Here is a 23,067-nt window from a genome sequence, read left to right as displayed (position 1 = left end):
TGGCAGAAAGTTAAACATATTTGTAAATTACTTCTATTAAAAAATCTTAATCCTTCCTGTACTTATTAGCTGCTGAATACTACAGAGGAAATTCTTTTCTTTTTGGAATGCTCTCTGATGACATCACGACCATAGTTCTCTCTGCTGACGTTATTATAAGAATAATAATGCTTTATTTATTGTTGTCCTTAGTGGTATTTGAACCCAAGTCCCCAGCACTGCTAACCACTGAGCCACCATGCTGCCCTTAGCATACATCTGCTACGCATGGTTGCTAAAATGGACAGAGATGTCAGCAGAGAGCACTGTGCTCGTGATGTCATCAGTGTTCCAAAAAGAAAGGAATTTCATCTGTAGCATTCAGCAGCTAATAAGTACTGGAAGGATTAAGATTTTTTTTAATAGAAGTAATTTACAAATATGTTTAACTTTCTGCCACCAGTTGATTTAAAAGAAAAAAGGTTTTCACCGGAGTACCCCTTTAAAAGGAATGGCTTATGCCTTAAATTATCTATTCGGCTAGAAGAAACAGGCATGGTCGCACCTCAACAATCTTGTATAATGATCTGATTGCTTCTCAGCATAATTTAAATTATCTATGTTTGGCAGATCTTTCTCTATTAGCAGGATGGTTCACCTCCACATTCCCGTTTGGATGTTCACCAATACCTTTATTAAACTTCACTGGAACGTTGGTCCTTCGCGCTGGAAACACCGATTCACCAATGTTGCGCTGGTCTCCATGAGGACCAGATCTAACACCCTGCAACTTCTTTCTGTGGGGCTAAATCAAGGACTCTGTATCTGCACCCCCCCAAACATAGGATCTGAACAACCTGAGACAACGCATCACTGAAATAGTGGAGTCCATATCCGAGAATATGCTGGTACGCGTCTGGATTATCACCTAGACATCTGGCGTGTCAGCAATAGAAATCATTTTGAACATTTAGAGTGTATAGATAAAACATATATAGAGTGTTTGTTTAGGTTAATAAATTTATGTTACATTCTCTCAGTTATGAATACCAAGGCTATGTGGTTGGGCTCAATCTTGTTGATATTACAGTAGTTGATGTTTCTGTCCTTTCAGATCGGCCTTAATTGACATTTATTTGTTGGATTCCTATTAATGTACTTCCCATCACATATAATGTTTGACTATTTTCGGAGTAAATTGGTTTTATTTTCCAGTAAAATGGTCAGACCAACATCCAGCATTGAAATTATTTCAATTTATACAACTACTCGACCCTAAATTTTTTTTTACATTTTTCCAAAAATTTCAATTTTTCGGGAAAAACCCTATATTTGAAATAACAAAATCTTTTTGTCTCTTTACCCAAGTTGGTTTGGTCAGAAAAACACCCAGACTAAATAAACAACCTTAGCAGAAACTGGAAAAAGATCATCAGTTCAAAGTTTATCATCAGCATTACATATCATTATGTAAAACACACACACACACACACACACACACACACACACACACACACACAAAAAAAAAAAAAAAAAAACATGTTGCCAGTCTACATTAAATCCTAAGGAAATAATCTATAATATGGTGTAAATTAGTTCTTTAGGGAGCTGGTTAAATTAAATACATTCAACCAGATTGCCATACACATCATCATTATTAGAGTAGACAGACATATATTGTCCTAAATATATATGAACACAGCCTAAATAAACTCTATAAATAACACATATTTACCTGTTCATGTACATATGGCCAGATTATGATTGTAAAAAGGGGTAGTACAGTGAAAACATTTTTTTTTAAATCAACTGGCTCCAGAAAGTTAAACAGATTTGTAAATTAGTTCTATTTAAAAATCTCCATCCTTCCTGTACTTATCAGCTGCTTTATTCTCTAGTCTGTGTGGTTCTTTCCAGTCTGACCAGAGTGCTCTCTGCTGACCATGTCCATGTCAGGAACTTTAGGGAGCAGGAAATGTTTGCTATGGGGATCTTCTCCTACTCTGGACAGTTCCTGACATGGACAGAGGTGGCAGCAGAGAGCACTGTGGTCAGACTGGAAAGAAAGACACAACTTCTTCTGCAGTATACAGCAGCTGATATGTACTGGAAGGCAAAAGTAATTTACAAATCCATATAACTTTCTGGCACCAGTTAATTTGAAAACATTTGATGGAATGGACTGAGAAGATGGGGAAAGCCTTGACATGGATAATACAGGTACTCTTGAATATGAAAACTTATTCCCTATCCTAAGGATAGGGCATAAGTTTCAGATTGCGGGGGGTCCGACCACTGGGACCCCCTGCAATCTCCCATACGGGGCCCCGGCAATCCGCAGGAAGGGAGTGTGTTCAACCACTGCGCGAAGCGGCAGCTAACACTCTCCCCTAATACAACTCTATGGGAGAGCCGGAGCGCTGCATTCAGCAATTTTCAGTTCTGCCATAGAGCTGCATTGAGGGGGCGGGTCTGCTGCTCCTTCTTGCTGTGGTCGACACATGCTATTTGGCCAGGGCTCCGTATGGGATATCATGGGGGGGTCCCAGTGTTTGGACCTCTTGTGATCTGAAACTTATCCCGTATGCTCAGGATAGGTTTTCATATCCCGGAGTACTCCTTTTATTCAGCAATTTCGATATTTGTCCATTATTGCTATTTATTTGCATTCAAGTGCACGCAGCGGAGCTGCAAACCCTGACAACTGAAGGCAAAACTGGGGTTGGTTTCTTTGTGCATTTGGAGGTCATATACCTATGGCTATACAGAAATATACAGAAGTCAATTATTTTCTCATGTGACTGATCTAAATGTTCAGCATAAAAAAATACATTTTACAATATATTATATATAAAATAAATGTAACCATTTTTTTCTCACCATATACAAGAAAAAGTAAAAAAATCAACTGCCTCCCTGATCAGTCTCTGGCCTCTTTCCTGTGTGAACAGCCATATGTTTATTTAGAATGCTCTTTGAACAAAAATACTTCCCACATTGACGACAAGACAAAGGCTTCGGTGTTTCATGAATTCTCTCATGGCGGACCAGGTCAGACTTTTTGATGAAACGTTTGCCACATTCAGCACAAGGAAAAGGCTTTTCTCCAGTATGGATTCTTCTATGCATAAATATATTGGATACGCTGGTAAAACATTTACCACATTCTGGGCAGGCGAATGGCTTTTCCCCTGTGTGTATCCTTTCGTGACGGATCAAATCAGGTTTCCGAGTAAAGCTTTTGCCACAGTGGGAACAAGCGTATGGTTTCTCTCCTGTGTGAATTCTCTCGTGTATTACAAGATAGGAGGCGCTAGCAAAGCATTTTCCGCAGCCGGAACAGACATGCGGCTTTCTACCTCTGCACATAAGCCTGTGTTTGGCTAAATTCGTGTCATTGGAAAAACACTTTTTACAGTCGGAACAACTGTACATTTGTAGTGTTTGGGATGTAGCATTTGCTGATGTACTATTATCATTTTCATCATCAGTAGTAAAACCAGTTACAGACACATTCGTATTCACCCTTTCTTTCTTAATGGCTTCCATATGGCAATCTTCTGGGTTAAATGGTGTGGGAGTAGGTTGGCTTTGCTCAGGAGTTGCATAGTGGTCTGCAAAATCGCCTTGTTCATATTCCGTCTTAATATGAGGAAGTGTATTCTCCAATGATGGATAAGAGTCTCTATGAGCCTGACTCCCATTCCATTGTGCTGCCTTAACTCTACCATTAGTGGACACTGTTTTTTCTACCATAGGTTTTGGAGGTATATAAATAGTCTGGAGCTCCAGGTTTCCTTCTTCCCATGAAACCAGTTCTTTCTTTATACTAGCTAGATCTGCTTGAGTTAACTCTGCAGCTGTGTATATGTCAGTGTACATTACACCTTTCCCCCATGACATGGGGATCTCTTCCATTTTGTTATGGTCAGTGGCAGTGTAAACATCTGTGTTGGTGACATTTCCTTCTTCGCAAACGGATGCAACCTCAATAAAACAATTTGGCGTATATTGGGTATTAATTTGGTGGGGGGTTATTGGACATCCTACAAAGTTTACATTGGTTACCCATTTTGTTGGCTGGTCTGTTAGATCCGTGGATTTCAGACATGTCGGTGAGTAAATATTGTCAACTGCAAGAACGCCATTAGACTCCACCTCAGTTCCAACCTGATCAGATGTGTTTTGGATCTGTTCAGTGAGCAAGCAAAAGTCAGAGTCTTTGTGACTCCCCTCATTATATGACCTGGGGGGATCAGTTGAATACCCCACCAGAGTATTTTCTGTGGGAACAAAAACAACATCATCATCGTTGTCCTCAGACAATACCCCTTTTCCACTGTCCACAGGTTCCGTCTGTGTGTATTGTGTACAGGTGGAAAAGTCTGTGAATTGGTCATGCTTTATTCTGAGGGTAACATCTTGGAGATCTTCAACATTGCTTTTGGCCTTTGGCTTATATAATGTTAATAAATGATCCTCAGATGTGGTATCAGGGGATAACGTGTGGGAATTAAGCTTCATTGACAAGTTCTCGTTGCTTGGAAAATCTAGAAAAACATATATCCTGATTAAAACATGAAGATGGCGACTTACCAGACACGGTTATACTGTATAAATGTGTAATACACTATTAAGATTGGTGGCTGATTTGACTAATTTGAAGGACAATGGATTAATAAAGAGGCATGTTCAAAGCCAGACGCTATCTCCAGTCTTTTTAAACAGCTTCATTGAGGGGACACTCATTTCAGGTTAAAAGGAAGAAGGCTATTGTAAACATTTTTTTTAAACAAATCAATGTTTATCCTAACAAATCAACAAATCAAGGAGTGTATCCTTAAAAATATATTACCATAACAACTCACACTTTTATTCTTAATTAAATGCAACCACATTTTATACAATCTATACCTGAAACCTTAAAATATTGCAGTTGTCACACTGCTTGCTAGCGCACACAATAAATGGAGAGGCAGCGACTTCCTGAAGTCTGTATTAGGTTTATATAAATGTACACTTACACAGGCGTTAACAGGTTAATGGCAGAATTGCTGATATTTATAGTCAATTCATTTCAGAAAATTTGCTTTATAAAAAGTGATCATAAAGATCCATTTTAACACAAATGATTCTAAACTGTATGAACTCTCATACAGCCCTGTGCATGGAAAAAAAAAAAAGTATAGGGGTTAGAATAGTGTAAGTTTAGGCATACTTATTTTAACAACACTTTTAATTGGTAGAGAAGACATATACATGTATGCCCTGTGCCTGGTCTATGAAGCCTGCTAAGGAACTAAACATGCTTCATACCCAGTGGCTCCTAGCTGCTATTAGGAGCCAGGACCCATGGCTATTGCCAGACATCGCTGTTCTGGCCGATGCCTGCCATTAACCCATTAGACACTGCAATCAAACTTAATTGCAGCATCTAAAAGTGCTTAAAATACTTGCCAATTGGCTCAGGGAGCTGATCGGGACCACCACAATCCCGGTTAGCTTACAGCACAGAAAAATAACTGTTACTTGGCTTCCTATTGTGCAATCGGTGCTCTAACAGAGCAGACAGCCTGTTCTAATGGAGCACTGATAACACTGATCATTTATGGCCTAAGGGGCAGCATTGTTCAGTGTATGCAATCAAAATAGTGCATGTACTAAATAGTCCCCTTCCCTAATAAAAATTTGAATTATCGCTCATCTGCTCTTTGTCCATTTCTAACCATTGCATCCTGGCACTTAAGGACTGAGGGCGTACCTGTATGCCTTGGTCCCGTTACCGTGGTTTGAAGCGTGCTCACGAACTGAGCACACTTCACACCGGGTGGTATGCTATGCTGTGAGCAGCCAGGACCCATGGTTAATGTGTCTAAATTCGGGAGTTAATGTGCTAGTTAGCTCAGCAGAGCTGAGCAGGACATCCGCGGAAAAAATCGCGGGTCCCAATGAGCTGAGTGGACGGTGGGAGAGCCATTACCTGCCTCCTCGCCGTCTGATCGGTGCTCTGATGTCCCCAGCCAGCCATGGCAGGCTAGAGCACCGATAACACCGATCAATGCTGAACCAAAGCTCAGAATTAAACAGTGTATCCAACTGCAAGTTTAGATGTTATAGCCCCTACGGGGACAAAAAAAAAAGTAACAAAAATAAATAAAAGTGAATTAACCCCTTTCCTTATAAAAGGTTTGAATCACCACCTCTTTTCTTTAAATAAAATAATGTAATCAAAAATAAATATAATCATATGTGGTATCATCGCGTGCATTAATGGCTGAACTATTTAAATATAAAGTTAGTTAAACTGCACGGTCGATAGCGTGCACATAAAAAAATACCAAAGTCCAAAATTGTGCATTTTTTGGTCATTTCATATACCATAAATTTTTTTTTTAAAAGCGATCAAAAAGTCCCATCAAAACAAAAATGGTACCCATAAAAACTACAGATAACGGTGCAAAAAATGAGCGTAAAAGGGGTAGTAAAATAAAACCTACACAAATTGGGTATCCTTGTGGCCGTATGGACCTACAGAATAAAGATAATGTGTCATTTTTACCGAAAAGTGCACTGCGTAGAAACGGAAGCCCCCAAAATTACAAAATGACTTTTTTTCTTTTCAACTATACCTCACAAATATTTTTTTTTGTTTCGCCGTAGATTTTCTTATGTACTACAACATATCTCTAATATACTTTTATTTTTATTTTTTTCATTAAAAAGGTTTAATTTACATTTAAAAACCGGCTACTGAAAAAGGACTGATTTGGGAGTGGCAATCAGTCCTTTTTCAGTTAGACTGCACTCGCTCCCTGCCTGTCAATCAGACAGGCGGGAGCGAGCGCATTGGCTCCCCGGCCACTGGCTGGGAGGCCACTCCTCCCGCACATCGCCGCCGCCTCGTTGCCGCCGCTGTACCTGCACGCCCGCTGCCGGACTCTGCAGTAACTGCAAGTGTAACGAGGGAACGGGCTAGTGCCGTAGCGGGGGGGGGGGGGTTAACGGGCTAGCAAAAAAAAAAAAAAGGATGGTGGCAGCTACCCTTTAAGGACGTAGGGCGTATCCATACGCCCCCCGTTTTAAAGTCCTTAAGGACTGATGTGGGAATTTCAGCATGCATCCTGGCAGGGGGGGTTGAGTCCACTGTTTTGGCACCATAGGTGCTTCCTAAATGCGACATGCCCCTCCAAAAACATTTTCAGCAAAATTTGCTTTCCAAAAGCCAAATGTGACTTCTTCTCTTCTGAGCATAGTAGTGCACCAGCAGAGCACGTGAAGTCCACACATGGGGTATTTCCATACTCAGAAGAGATGGGGTTAAAAATTTTGTGGGGCATTTTCTCCTATTACCCCTTGTAAAAATGTGAAATTTGTGGAAAAACACTGCATTTTAGTGAAAATAAAATAATTTTAATTTACAAATCAGACTTTAGCGAAAAGTCGTCAAACAGCTGTGGGGTGTTACGGCTCACTGTACCCCTTTTTACTTTCCTTGAGGGGTGTAGTTTCCAAAATAGTATGCCATGTTGGTTTTCTTTTGCTGTTCTGGCACCATAGGGGCTTCCTAAATGTGACTTGTCCCCCAAAAACCATTTCCTCAAAATTCACTCTCCAAAATCCCATTGTCGCTCCTTCCCTTCTGAGCCCTCTAGTGCACCCACAGAGCACTTTACATACACAGATGAGGTATTTCCTTACTCGAGAGAAATGGGGTACAAATTTTGGGGGGGGGGATTTCTCTCCAAAAAATGACTCTGCAAGAACATGCGAGTGTAAAAAAGGAAGATTTTGAATTTGCTTTGCTGCTATTCCTGTGAAACACCTAAAGGGTTAAACTTTCTGAACATAATTTTGAATACTTTGATGGGTGCAGTTTTTATAATGGGGTAATGTATGGGGTATTTCTAACATGAAATGATTGATGTCCTTACAAAGTACAATTGATGGCGCCAAAAATAAGCTCTCATATGAGTCCGTAGATGCAAAATTTAACCCCCTGCGTCCTTAAGGGGGTTAAAGTGTACTTGTCATTAACAAAAAACTACGGTATATAAATGTAGATAATACCATATACATAATTATATGTATATTTGTAATATACATTAATAAAAAATGTGTGCTTGTCCTCACTGCACAGAGCCCTGCTTGTCCTCAGTGTACAGAGCCCTGCTTGTCCTCAGTGTACAGAGCCCTGCTTGTCCTCAGCACACTTCCTGTCCATTCACACTTCCTGTATTTGGTCTGTATTTGGTCTTGTCATAGAGACACACGCAATTGTTGCAGGGACACATTTTTGTAACCAATGTATATTACAAATATACATGTCATGTTATTTTCTGCATTATATAAAAAGATTTGGTAATGACAGGTACACTTTAAAGGGGTTATCCAGGAAAAAGTTTTTTATATATTAGAGATATATATATATCTATATCTCAACTGGCTCCAGAAAGTTAAACAGATTTGTAAATTACTTCTATTAAAAAATCTTAATCCTTTCAGTGCTTATGAGCTTCTGAAGTTAAGGTTGTTCTTTTCTGTCTAAGTGCTCCCTTGTGACACGTGTCTCAGGAACCGCCCAGTTTAGAAGAGGTTTGCTATGGGGATTTGCCTCAAAACTGGGCGGTTCCCGAGACACGTGTCATCAGAGAGCACTTAGACAGAAAAGGACAACCTTAACTTCAGAAGCTCATAAGTACTGAAAGGATTAAGATTTCTTAACCCCTTAAGGACAGGGTTTTTTTTTCCGTTTTTGCATTTTCGTTTTTTGCTCCTTGCCTTTAAAAAAAAAACTCTTTCAATTTTGCACCTAAAAATCCATATTATGGCTTATTTTTTGCGCCATCAATTCTACTTTGTAATGACATCAGTCATTTTGGCCAAAAATCTACGGTGAAACGGAAAAAAAAATCATTGTGCGACAAAATTGAAAAAAAAACACGCCGTTTTGTAACTTTTGGGAGCTTCCGTTTCTACGTAGTACATTTTTCGGTAAAAATGACACCTTATCTTTATTCTGTAGGTCCATACGGTTAAAATGATACCCTACTTATATAGGTTTGATCTTGTCGGACTTCTGGAAAAAATCATAACTACATGCAGGAAAATGTATACGTTTAAAATTGTCATCTTCTGACCCCTATAACTGTTTTATTTTTCCGTGTATGGGGCGGTATGAGGGCTCATTTTTTGCGCCTTGATCTGAAGTTTTTAACGGTACCATTTTTGCATTGATAGGACTTATTGATTGCTTTTTATTCATTTTTAAATGATATAAAAAGTGACCATAAATGCACTATTTTGGACTTTGGAATTTTTTGCGCGCACGCCAATTGACCGAGTGGTTTAATTAATGATATATTTTTATAATTCGGACATTTCCGCACGCGGTGATACCATATATGTTTATTTTTATTTACACTGTGTTTTTTTTTTATTGGAAAAGGGGGGTGATTCAAACTTTTAATAGGGGAGGAGTTAAATGATCTTTATTCACTTTTTTTTTTCACTTTTTCTTTGCAGTGTTATAGCTCCCATAGGGACCTATAACACTGCACACACTGATCATTGTTATCCCATAGGGACCTATAACACTGCACACACTGATCTTCATCATTGATCACTGGTTTCTCATAAGAAACCAGTGATCAACGATTCTGCCGCATGACTGCTCAGGCCTGGATCTCAGGCACTGAGCAGTCATTCGGCGATCGGACAGCGAGGAGGCAAGTAGGGGCCCTCCTGCTGTCCTGTAAGCTGTTCGGGATGCCGCGATTAGCCGCGGCTATCCCGAACAGCCCGACTGAGCTAGCCGGCAACTTTCACTTTCACTTTTAGCCGCGCGGCTCAGCTCGGAGTGCGCGGCTAAAGGGTTAATAGCGCGCGGCGCTGCGCGCTATTAGAGGCGGGTCCCGGCTTCACTATGACGCCGGGCCCGCCGTGATATGACGCGGGGTTACCGTGTAACCCCGCGTTATATCAGAAGAGCAGGACCAAGGACGTACCGGTACGTCCTTGGTCCTTAAGGGGTTAATAGAAGTAGTTTACAAATATTGGGGAGGTGCGGCCCATAGACTGGTTTGAGTGGCATTGGGGCCGCTCTGCCAGTGGGTCGTTCCCCCCTGTGGGCACTGGTGTCGCGGCGGTGGTGCGCCATTTTATGCTAGGGACGCTAGGGACCCACTCTAAATAGGTGGCCTTGACGTGGCGAGTGGGCTTGTACCTTTTGATCAAAAATGTATACTAACAACCTGTTAGTTTTTCATATTATGCTGAGAAGGAATCGGATCATTATACAAGATTGTAGATGTGCGACCATGTCTGTTTTTCTACCTGAATTCACATAATTTACAAATCTGTTTAACTTTCTGGAGCCAGTTGATATATCAAAAAAGTTTTTTCCTGGATAAGCCCTTTAAAAGTCGAAAAACAAAACAAAATAAATAGGGTATCCTTGTAATCATATTGACCTGCAGATGTGAGCAGACAGCAAACTGAGGGAGGGGGCGGAGACCTGCACAGTGAGGCCACGCCCCCTCCCTTTGAGAGGAATTCAGACTAGTGAGCTAAATTAAAAGTGTAATAAAAAATAAATAAAGGTGCTAGACACAAAAAAATTAGATTTACATGGCCAGGATTAGGTACTGAGTGATATATTTTAAAAAAATGTTTTTTAAGGACACAATATTTGTTCTCATTGGTTCTCATTTTTTTTTTTCTCCCAGCATTCTAACAGCCTCTTTAATTTTTCCATCTACAGAGCCATATGAGGCTTTTTTGTGGACCATCTGTACTTTGTAATGCAACCCATAAAATACACTGCAGGTTTTTCTCATGTTTTACTATTTTAATGAATCAGTTCCTTGCAATTAAGTTGCGGGGTGCCGATCCAACCCCCTGAACCACCAATGACTGACAGAAGATCGATCTGTGCTGGATAATGATGGCAGCTGATAATTGTGGAGCAGGCTCAGCTACCGAAACCTTCTTCATATATTGTCGTCCATTGTCATGGTGGGTTAAGTGTTTAACTTTTATTTTTGCTTAGGGAGGAGGTTAAAATATTTTTCCCCAGGACAACCCCTATAATCTCCTGTGCTACCAACACAAGTGCCCAGGAGAAAGCAGGTTCTTCTCATTAGGTGCCCAGAGCTCTCTGACCTCTGACCCAGAGTTCTTTCACTGCCCTTCCTTTCGGCAATGACTGACAGCTCTGTCTCTTGATCCCACCTCCTTGACACTTACTGTGCTGACTGGGAGATTAAACAATGTTTCTCTCAGTCATGCAACTTGCATATCTTAAGCAGTATGTTTGGTTCAGTCCTTCCCCTCTTGGCCTCTGTAAGCTGGAAATTGCTTAAAGGGCTACTCCGCTGCTCAGTGTTTTGGAACAAACTGTTCCAAAAGCTGAAGTCGGCGGCGGGAGTTTTTGACATCATAGCCCCGCCCCCTCATCACATCATGCCCCGCCCCCTCAATGCAAGTCTATGGGAGGGGCGTCAAGCCCCTCCCATAGACTTGCATTGAGGGTGCGGGACGTGACGAAAGGGCGGAGCTATGATATCATGAGCTCCCGGCAACGGCTCCAGCGTTCGGAACAGTTTGTTCCAAACGCTGAGCAGTGGAGTAACCCTTTAAAGATTCCAGTTGTGGTGATATTGATAATAAAGGAAAAATATTAAATGTGATCTTACCATTGCAACCAAGAAATGGGTCATCCTCCATAAGGACATCCTTGTAGAGATCTTTGTGACCTTCTAAATACTTCCACTCCTCCATGGAAAAACAGACAATGATGTCCTCATGTCTTATAGGAACCTGACACACAATGATAAAGACATTATACAGACACCTCCCGTGTATCACTATAAAATGTCCCGGCATTGTCAGCAGTGCTCACCTCTCCAGTCAGCAGATGAATGATCTTGTTAGTGAGGTCTAGGATCTTCTGATGATCGTTCTTTCTACGAACCTCTGACAAAGGTGGAGGATCTGTAATAGCGCTTACAGTCTTGTACAATCCTCCTGGCTGACAAGGACTGCCACACATGGTTCCTACATGCTTACCGACATGTTGGGAATAATCCTACAAAACATTACAGAAGAAACCACTGCTTTACTGGAGACCATGTCAGTCATATAGTCCATTTATTGACACTGCCCTTTCAGTGTCACATCGTTATGAATATAACAAATCAGTGATCAGACCATACCCTCTCTTTACTCTTTGTTTGTGTATATGGAGGTAAATATCAAGATGAAGATAATGATTTCTAGAATCCATTACTTCTTTAGCCTGGACTATATTTTAGCAATATGATCAGATACACAGTACCATAATGAAAAATAATAAGTTCCAGCTCCCACAAAAATAGAATTAAAGGGGTATTCCAGGAAAAAACTTTTTTATATATATCAACTGGCTCCAGAAAGTTAAATAGATTTGTAAATGACTCCTATTGAAAAATCTTAATCCTTTCAGTACTTATGAGCTTCTGAAGTTAAAGGGGTAGTCCAGTGGTGAAAAACTTATCCCCTATCCTAAGGATAGGGGATAAGTTTGAGATCACGGGGGGTCCGACCGCTGGGGCCCCCTGCGATCTCTCTGTACGGGGGCCAGGCTCTCCGGCCAGATAGCAGGTGTCGACCTCCGCACGAAGCAGCGGCCGACACGCCCCCTCAATACATCTCTATGGCAGAGCCGGAGATTGCCGAAGGCAGCGCTTCGGCTCTGCCATAGAGTTGTATTGAGGGGGCGTGTCGGCCGCCGCTTCGTGCGGAGGTCGACACGCCCCCTACCCACGAGCTGTCGGGGCTCCGTACAGGAGATCGCAGGGGGCCCCAGCGGTCGGACCCCCCGCGATCTCAAACTTATCCCCTATCCTTAGGATAGGGGATAAGTTGTTCACCACTGGGTCACCACTGGACTACTCCTTTAAGGTTGTTCTTTTCTGTCTAAGTGCTCTCTGCTGACACCCGTCTCGGGAACCGCCCAGTTTAGAAGAGGTTTGCTATGGGGATTTGCTTCTAAACTGGGCGTTTCCCGAGACACATGTCATCAGAGAGCACTTAGATAGAAAAGAACAATCTTAACTTCAGAAGCTCATAAGTACTGAAAGGATTAAGATTTTTTAATAGAAGTAATTTACAAATCTGTTTAACTTTCTGGAGCCAGTTGATATATAAAAAAAGTTTTTTCCTGGATAACCCCTTTAAAGTCCAAAATGTATTTCACATATTTAAAAAGTAAAGCAAAAAATGAAAACCATATTGAGGTGGTTATAAAAGCATAGCAGAAACGTCGACGCGTTTCGAACCATATGGTTCTTAGTCATGACACAACCATGTTTTAGTTACTAAACCCAATACACAGGGTTGTAGTGCAGTTAAAGCTGATTAAAATTATAAAGAAAAAACAAGGGTGTGGGATGTACACAATCTGGTAAACTACCGAGAACTCCTAGTCTGGGTATAATCTCCTTACTACCCAAATGAGACAAAAATGCAAAAGAATTAATAGAGGTGACTGGTTCTCAGGTCTTCAGTAGTGAAGTGGTGTAAATATAGGTCTTGTAATTGTGAATATATTGGATAACTGGTTAATGGGAGAATATTGTTGATATTGTGTGGATGTGTTTTAGCAATTTGGGAGGTAATGAGTGCAGTATAGGTGTGTGTTAATTTAATTATGACTAGGTTTATAGATGTGACTGTTATGACAGAAAGAAGGAAAAAAGAAAAGAAAAACAGAAACTAGTATAGTAGAGAGAAAAAAAAGAGATGGATACTTGGATAATAATAAAAGATACAAGATAAAATTGTATCTATTATTGTCCAAGTATCCCTCTCTTTTTTCTTCTCTCTACTATACTAGTTTCTGTTTTTCTTTTCTTCTTTGCTTTTTCCTTCTTTCTGTCATAACAGTCACAACTATAAACCTAGTCATAATTACACTCACACCTGTACTGCACTCATTACCTCTCAAACTGATTAAAATTATGTTTAATTTAACGGGATCTGCACCGTTGTTCCAGGAATACAGCCTCCATTGCTAATATGTATATATTGTCTTCTGCGTAATAGAGGCGGGACCCAGCATACCCTTCTTCTGTGCCGATATGCCCGCCGACCTCAAAAAATATTCGTATACCCTTCACCCATGTGAGTACAAGGTGGGCACATATTGAAGCAGAGGGGACGGGTATGCAGTGTCAATTAGAAAAATGTAATAAGAAAAAAAAAATCTAATTTTTAAAAATATTTTTACACTGTCCCAAAGGCAGTGTAAACTGTGCGCCAGAATTTTCATGTAAAGAAGAGTATGAGCCATTGAAGTTGTCCTGTAATCTAGACTTAAACTAAATCCAATACTACACCCCCTTTTGCAAAAATCGTGTAAACTTTTTTTTTGTAAACTCCTTTGAAAATATAGTGTGATTTTTGTGCCACTCCCCCCCCCCCCCCTTTTGCACACAATATTTTTGGCAAGAAACACGGTAACTCCCACTAAGTTTTAAATATGTCCCGTATTATGTTTAAGTGAAGCCCTCACATTTCCAGTAATAATAAAGTTATAGTAATATAGATATGTCATGTGAGTGTCACATCCCCAGAACCCCTCCGCTCTCCAATTTCTTTTGTTTTAGTAATATAGATACAAGTCACGTTACAATAGCATACTAAAAATCCTTCACCTCTCCAGTCAGTAGGTAGATGATCTCCAAGGTGAGGTTCAGTATCTTCTCGGTAATGTGGTTCTTTTCCGTCATAGTGGAACCGTGAAATACTTTACTTGATCAAAATCTACGGATGAGAAACATTATTAAAAAAAAAAAATTTAGAGAAGAGAGAGCAAGTCCAGCTCACCACCTAAACCGCCGTGTCTCGGACACATGTAGACCAGCACGTAAGAGACAGGCAAAGGAGAAGAAGGCGTCCAGCACTCGGCATGCGGTAAAAACGACTGCTTTATTCTTTGTCAATAGGACACAAAGACTGCGGCATGGACAATAGTGACGCGTTTCAGCGGAACGTGTCCGCCTTAGTCATACAAAGATACAACTGCTTTACTCCGTCCTTATACCTGTTGGAGGCCACACCCACACAGGTGAACAAAATTCAACCGGTGGGCGTCTCCTCCAAGGCAAAGGAAACGGAGTTTAATATAGGTATAGATTCACACTTACACAATACACATCATGTAAAAATGTCAAAAAGACCAATATATTTATATAAAATCATGTGTGGAAAATTGTTATCAAGGGCACGTGATATGCAGTAGCTACAATTATCAGTAGGAGAAAATATTTATTTAAAATTATTGTAGAACACATACATCCATCGAATGCTCTGCACAGACAAGTTACCCTGGATAACGAAGGTGTTGTTATATAGTAAAACTGAAAAATAAGCTCATATATAACATATAATAGTATACAATAATGTAATAGGTTACTAAAAACAACAACAAGAGCAAAGATATCAAACAATATTGACTTCCTCAAGAAAAAAACAGTATGCTGTCTGAACAGATACGGACTAAGGCTGGGTTCACACCACATTTTGTTAAATACGGTTCCCGTATACGGCTGGGAGGAGGGGGGCGTGGCTTAATCATGGTGCCCGCACTCAGCCGTATTCGGCAACCGTATTTAATGCATGTCTATGAGCCAACCGGAGTGAACCGCAGCCTCCGGTCGGCTTCGTTTTCGGCCGTATGCGGTTTCCCAACCGTAGGCAAAAACGCGGTCCACCACGTTTTTGCCTGCGGTCGGGAAACCGCATACAGCCGAAAACTAAGCCGACCGGAGGCTGCAGTTCACTCCGGTCGGCTCATAGACATGCATTAAATACGGTTCCCGAATACGGCTGAGTGCGGGCGCCGCAATTAAGCCCCCCCCCCCCTCCTCCCAACCATATACGTGAACCTTATTTAACAAAACGTGGTGTGAAACCAGCCTAACAATGCTCAAACTATAGATGAATACAGATATCTCGTAACAGACCAATATAAATACAAAGCAGAGACAAAGTGGAAGAATCTAAAATCATAAATAGACTCGGATGAATTCCTGTCTCTATGTATAGCACAAACTATTACAAACTAGCTCCCGGCTGTTTATCATATTTGTAATGTAATGTATAAGTAATATGAATTATTGGGTCATAGATAATTTGGTTCTGTTCTGCTGTACCTCATTCCATAATGGTCTGTAATGTTGAAATAGTAACAATAATGACAAGTATTAGTATGTGCATGGACACAGGCAAAAAGGATGGGTCTGAACAGGAAGCAAATAACTTAAAACACTTAATAATGTAGAATAACATCATGTCTCCTGTTCAGACCCGCCGGATACCTGGTACCTAACCGCATAATCCAAAAGACCTCACGGTCCAACAATTTTCATCTATGGTCCCCCCTCTCACAGGGGCAGAAACTCTTTCGATGCCCTGTAGACTAAGGCTCCCATAGCTTCCATCATGGTGGCCCGCACAATGTTTGCTTACCATCGACACGTGCCGAGAATTGAAGTGAGGGATATCCGAAAGAGGTTTACGGATTCTAGTTTTAAAGGGGGTTACCGGTGCAGCCTACATATTGTACCTCACATTCTTGGCACGTAACGAGGTAAACAACATGAGGAGTATTACAGTTTACAAACTGTTCCATTTTGTATGTTTCGCCATTAGCTGTAGATTTGAACTCCTTACTATTAGATATGATAGTACAGCAGACACAACGAGTGTGTCCGCACTTAAATGAACCAACCTGAGTAAGCCAATTAGTCTTGTCGTTTTTTGGGTAGAAAACAGACTGGGGGAAATCCTGGATGCGATTGTTGGCACCCGTCTAGAAACACATCTAAAACCCTGCTGAAAAATGTCAGTATAAGCGGGATCGCTACTACTCATGGGAATGTATTTATTGATGATGCTGCGTATGCTGGAAAAATCATCACTGTACTGTGTGGAAAATATGATAGGATAATGACCCTGCAAGGAGGCCTTCGAGGACTGAGTTGATCTCGCCTGATTCATTAAGAGGGTATGCCTCTCTTTATTCCTTGCTATCTCAAAGCCTCTTTTTATATGTTCTGCCCTATAGCCTCTCACCTGCAGATGAGAGGCTATATCGGACGCCTCGCGTCTGAAGCCAGAATCCAAAGAACAATTTCGCCTCGCTCTAATCATCTCCCCCACGGGCACATTTTTTGTCACGTAGGGAGGATGACAAGACGAGGCATGGAGGATAGAGTTGACCGCAGTCTCTCTGCGATATGTAATGGTAGTAACTCTATTGTGTATAGTATCGCCAAAGATTGTTAGGTCAAGAAACGGTGAGGTATTCTTTTTACAGGGGACAGTAAATTTAAGGCCCAGATCATTATGATTAAGAAAATCCGCATGTTCAGGTACAGCCGTCACACTCGAACCCCATCTAAATATGAGGTCGTCTATGTAATGGCCGTACCATTGAATATATGAAGCAAAAGGATTATGGGGGGCAAAAAGTGTCCCTCTCTCCGACCAACACATATAAATGTTGGCGAGAGAGGGGGAGAATTTTGCCCCCATCGAGGCCCCCCGTCACCTGCAAAAAATAAAAAATAATTTGATACAGTCACTTTAGCCCCTTCCCCTGCAGGATTAAGTAAAAAAAAATATCTACAAAGAAGAAAACTGCAGAACTTTCCAGGCCAGGCAGTAGATTTATTGTAAAGGCAGGTAAGGACATCAAGAAATGATACCCTGACTATTAAATAAGCTTTACTATCACAAAGAGAAATCATTAAAAAAATAAAATAAAAATTATATAAATGTATACAATTGTGATAAATACAGTGCAATCAAGATATACATTGTTTATACATACACCTCAAAATATACATTGGCCCTTATTTACTAAGAGTGTTGTGCAGGTTTCTTTGTAGGTTTTAATTCCCTGCAATTTATTTTCCACGGTATTTACTAAGGTTTCCCCACAGTTTCCACTTTCCCTACACTTTTTTTTTTTTTTTTAAACACATGCTCTGATCTGTCGGGTTTTCCTCAGCTCAAGTCCACCGCATTTTATGTGGAAACATTAGTAAATATGTTGGGTATTTGTGAAAATGTCGGGAACACGCCCCGTTTTAAAGACCACACCCCCTTTTCCCCAGCGACCACGCCCCTTTTCCGGGTTTTCTTAGCAAAATGGAGAGATAGTCAGGGTTTTTTCAATACTGGGGGGGGGGGGGGGGGGGATCTTTTACCTGGTCAAAGTAGTGTGTGTTCATTAACCCTTATGTATAGTGGTCTATTGTTTTTTTACATAAAGAAATAACCACATTTACATGTCACCATGTAAACTTCAAGCAACATTTACCATGTTGTAACGTCTTGAGCGACAAACTTCTGTCCACCTGAAGTAACCGTGTTGGTCCACTTCATATAGTTACAATAGTGACACCGTCCACATCTATAATTGCCTTGTAGCATCTTGCCTCTCAATTATCATGCCCTATGTGATTTCTGTCATTGTAGTAATTTAAAGTCCTGGTCAAAGGTGGCTTACCAATGAAAACACAGAGGGCAATGCCGCCAGAAAATCATAGATGTAGACAGTAAAAATAAGGAAAATACCCTCTTCCAGGCACTGTGATTCCACTAACCAGTAACGATGTAGATGGTATCGATTAAGATGAATATTTATTCTAGTTTATGAAACCAATAAAAAAAAAAAATTCTGCAAAAAGATGTGGACAGTGTCGCTATAGTAGCTAACAACCTGACCACCAACTTAGGCTCATAATACCCTAAAAGCCTTTTGAAAACGGTTACTTAATGGGGTACTGCGCTGCTCAGCTGTCACACCCCCTCCCATAGACTTGCATTGAGGGGGTGGGGTGTGATGTCATGAGGGGGTGGGGCTATGACGTCACAAGCTCCTGGCGCGGGCTCCAGCTTTCGGAACAGTTTGTTCCAAACGCTGATCGGCGGAGTACCCCTTTGAAACTGCCCAATCCCCATATTTCTGTAGGGACTTTCATACTTTTAGAAAACAGTAACATAGGAGAAAGGAAAACAATCACAAAACAAGGAGTAACAACATTTGGATGAACTTATAAATGGTCCAGGGGAGCAGTTAACCAATTCCAGACTGTTAGGATGTTTGGCTATTAATGTGTACAGTGTGCTACACTCAATTTACACCATATTTTAACTCAATGTACACTATATTTTACCTAAAAAAAATATAGTATTACATCGTGGTCATTAGGATGTTTTCTTATTTCCATTCATAATATCCAGCAGGAAAAAAAAACCAGTTCATGATTTTTTGTTTTACATTGGAAGTTAGCAAGCATGCGCTGTGCAGACAGGATCCCTGACCTGGTAAGGCCATGTGAATGTCAGGAAATGAAGAGAGGCAGGGATTATTTAATTCATCTTTTCTGCCTGCAGTGGTGTGCTTGGGACACAGATGATGAGCCATGGTACGTGCTCTCAAATCACGCACGTGCAAGTAAATAGCGCAAGTGTTCACACAAACAAAATGTGCACGAGGTTGCGGTCTATCGCAAGCTCTTCTCCGAAAGGAGAGAGGCCCCCAACAAACCAAAACCCTTCGCATCCGGGCCAAAAAGCACCTGAAATGTTCCAGGTACAAGGTCCCCTTTTGCCGTAGATACTCAGGGACCAAAAGTGCCCCTGGCGGACAGCTAAGCGTTAACCAAGTTGCCACTGAGGAGCCAGTAAAACCGGTTCGGCATCCCTGCCGGTGCAGGAAAGCCACGGGGCATAGCAGGGAGGTGAGGAACCTAATGGCCACACACACCTCCCATAGACTGGCAGGAGGGACACCCAGAAGGGCTACCGCACCCTGACCAAATCCTAGTGAACAAACAAACACAAAAAGTGGACACAGTGACTGAATGTGAGCAGTTTAATACTGCCCAGACATCTAACCGGATCTATAAAACTTCCCGATCCTAGCCAGAAGGGCCGGGATATTAAGGTTGAGTGCCCAGAAGAGTGAGAGAAAAAGTGCGTGCTACGTGCCATCAGTCAAGTGGGGTTGCCAATCTCAAGTGAATTGAGCACCCTGGGTCACCACTCCCAGGGCACTTTCACCTCGGCCTCTCTAGGGGTACTCTGCCCCTAAACATCTTATCCCCTTTTCAAGGATAGAAGATAAGATGTCTGATCGCGGAGGTCCTGCTGCTTGGGGTGATCGCGATCTCTCCTGCAGCCCCTAATCATCTGCAGCAATGAGCCGAAGTTTGCTCCATGCCTGATGACTCACGATAAAGGGGCCTGTGGTTCGTGATGTCATGGCCCTGCCCTGCCCCTTAATGCAAGTCTATGGGTGGGGGCTTGGTCACTGTCACGCCTCCCATAGACTTGCATTAAGGGGGCGGGGTGTCAAAAGGGGATGGGCCGAGATGTCACAAATCGCCGGCCCCTGTATCGCGAGTCATCAGGCACTGAGCAAACTTCGGCTGTGCTGCAGATGACTAGGGGCTGAAGGAGAGATCGCGGGGGTCCCCAGTGGTGGGACCCCCACGATCAAACATCTTATCCCCTATCCTTGGATAGGGGATAAGATGTCTTGGGGTGGTATACCCCTTTAAGGCCAGATCCAGCAAGGTACAGGTCGTTTCAGGGTCTGCTGCTGGACGCACACAGCTGACCCTGGTACACCTGCCCCACTGTGTGGTTTCCCCATCCTGTCTTCGTGGTTTTCCACCCCACCAACTAACAGGAAAGGTACTACACTTGTTCTTAGCCAAAAAATAAAACAAGAAGCGATGGCACAGATGAGGTTATCCTCCAGGCTGCCCACATTGGCTAATCCAGTGACCAGTAAGAGAAGAGGAAGGACACTGCTCCACTATGCCGGTACTGACACATAAAGCAACCTGCAGGATGTCCTGTCTCGGCACCATTAGGTAACACCATATAAGAAAGACCTTTAGGCTGAGAGAAGGCTGGGCAGGCACTATTGCTGTGTTATGTCCATACATAGGGTACATGATGGAGGATTACACATGTACATAGTCCATAGAGAGGTATGAAAACACTGGGGATGCAATAAACTACTATCAAAAAAAGTCTTGGGGGGGGGGGGGGGACCGGTTGCTCCCATACCCCAGCTGGACCCGGCCCCCATCTCATCATTCATTTGAATGAGCCGACCAAAGCCAGATAGTGACTCCGGTCCACTCATTTTTGCCCTGTATACAGTTTTGTGACTGGACATAAAACCATGGTCAGCAAGCTGAACCGGTCCTGGTATTGACAAACCGTTGTGTGAACTAAGGAAGAGTCGTTGTCTTAAGCATTCAATGTCTGCCCACTGAAGAACACTAGAGCCGGTGACTGACAGCAGGAAGCAATGGACTGATTGTATGATAGATGAAAACAATCACTCCATGGTGTCAGCCACAACTGAGCAGAGGTGGACACTGCTTCTACCCAGCCTGATTGGGATGATACCAAATACCAGATGTTGCTGCATGACATATGAAGCTCCCTGGTGTCATATGAATCAGGCTGGGTAGAGGTCCATTGGTATTATAATCAGTCTCCACCTCTGCACAGCATGGCTGACACCAGGGAGAATTAGACTGTACCAAGGCTAGGTTCACATCAGAGTTGTGCTCCAGCCTGTTCGATGTCCATTCATGTATTTGTTTTTTTTATAGCACAATAGACAACACCGGGTTTGGGTCACTTTACACCTAACAACAGAGCACAATGCTGATGTGATTATAATTTTATGGGCATTACATAGGGGTGTAGTCTCTCATTTTGGTTCAGCTGTCCTGTCATTCAGGGTCCAGGTTTGCTGCAGCTCTCTGATCTGGCTAATAGAAGGGGTGGTAAGCAGGGCATCCGCTTCTATGACTTACATTTCCCATTATGGGGCATATACACAAGACATGATGATACAGACATAACACATGTATGACACTTCACATGTATGACACTTCACATGTATGATCAATAGAAGTGATCTATTACATAGGTCATATTTTACCTTCCCAGCAGCTTTGTAGTGAATCCAGGTATCTCCATAACACTTCAGCCAATCACCCCTAAACACCACACTGGAAGTGATACGATGTAGGATTCTGGGATTTGTAGTCCTTTCACTTGTACTTCCTGATTCCCACCAGAAGAAGCGTCAGCGGTTAATATTTGACCTGCATCATTTTTTATCTCTTCCTGTAATAACATGTCAAGCACAAGGAACCATTATAATACACAACAGATCAATAACAATCATTGTACATAGCTGTCAGCAAGACAGGGGGAATCCATTTCTATTAGGGTTAATGATACTCGGACTCCATAAAAATGGCTGCCGCATTTTACATTGTCCTTTCATGTTTGAGACACATCTAAGCGTGAACATTTACCTCTAGAGACGGAGTACAGTGGTCCCTGGAGGCAGAGAAGCTAAAAACACCAGGAGAACACTAGGTTTATCCTAAACACCCCAGGTACAGTGCCGTCTGCCATATTACACAGAATAAGACTCCACACTCCGCTACCTCTATCAATCAGCTATAGATCTAGGAGTCGAGGTAGAGGCGATTTCCTATCCTCGGGAAGGACCTGGATGACATCACAGTCACATGACAGTCTCCGCCTCTTCCATAGTCTACCTAAATACTAAGAGTCAGCTGCACATGGACGGATAGGTACATGGTAGTGTAGGTGCACAGGGGGGGAGACGCTCCTAGTGGGGTAGGACCTGGTCCCTCTAATTCAATGATGTCCAAACTGTGGCCCTCCAGCTGCTGCAAAACTACAAATCCCAGCATGCACGGCAGCCTTTCTTTGACGATCTCACAACCACGTGACCACTCGTGTTGTAGGAGGAGTCAGGCTGGAGGCTGTGTAGAAGAAAGAAGGGAGGGACATGTGACAGCTCCAGGAGACGTCATACTAAGGATGTGATAGTTATGTCTTCCTGAGCCTTCCACACCACTGCTACCTGATCTACACTACTTCACTGTGTATACCTGCTCCTTGTACTGTATACACACACAGCTCTGCACTGAATACTATACACACACAGCTCTGCACTGTATACTA

At 42.0% G+C, this 23,067-nt stretch overlaps 1 protein-coding gene across 4 annotated transcripts; it reads right to left on the bottom strand.

The window, feature by feature from the left end:
• Positions 1-460: 460 nt before the first annotated feature.
• On the bottom strand, positions 461-22,876 carry LOC130282876 (oocyte zinc finger protein XlCOF7.1-like). 4 transcript variants are annotated; one of them, XM_056531766.1, is made up of 6 exons: positions 22,386-22,876; positions 22,004-22,191; positions 14,673-14,781; positions 11,879-12,064; positions 11,673-11,796; positions 461-4,529 (listed from the first exon to the last, which is right to left on the bottom strand). In XM_056531766.1, exons 3-6 carry the CDS (start codon positions 14,745-14,747, stop codon positions 2,884-2,886), a joined length of 2,031 nt encoding a protein of 676 aa, XP_056387741.1. In that variant the 5' UTR covers positions 14,748-14,781; positions 22,004-22,191; positions 22,386-22,876; the 3' UTR covers positions 461-2,883. The 4 variants fall into 4 exon arrangements, with proteins under 4 accessions (XP_056387741.1, XP_056387742.1, XP_056387743.1 ...); XM_056531767.1 differs by having other exon boundaries at positions 22,521-22,876; XM_056531768.1 differs by having other exon boundaries at positions 22,635-22,876.
• Positions 22,877-23,067: the final 191 nt, after the last annotated feature.

The sequence above is a fragment of the Hyla sarda genome, chromosome 7 (assembly GCF_029499605.1).
Source record: "Hyla sarda isolate aHylSar1 chromosome 7, aHylSar1.hap1, whole genome shotgun sequence".
NCBI classification, from domain to species: domain Eukaryota; kingdom Metazoa; phylum Chordata; class Amphibia; order Anura; family Hylidae; genus Hyla; species Hyla sarda.
Note: the sequence above shows the minus strand (reverse complement) of the source record. Positions and strands in the feature narration are given on the sequence as shown.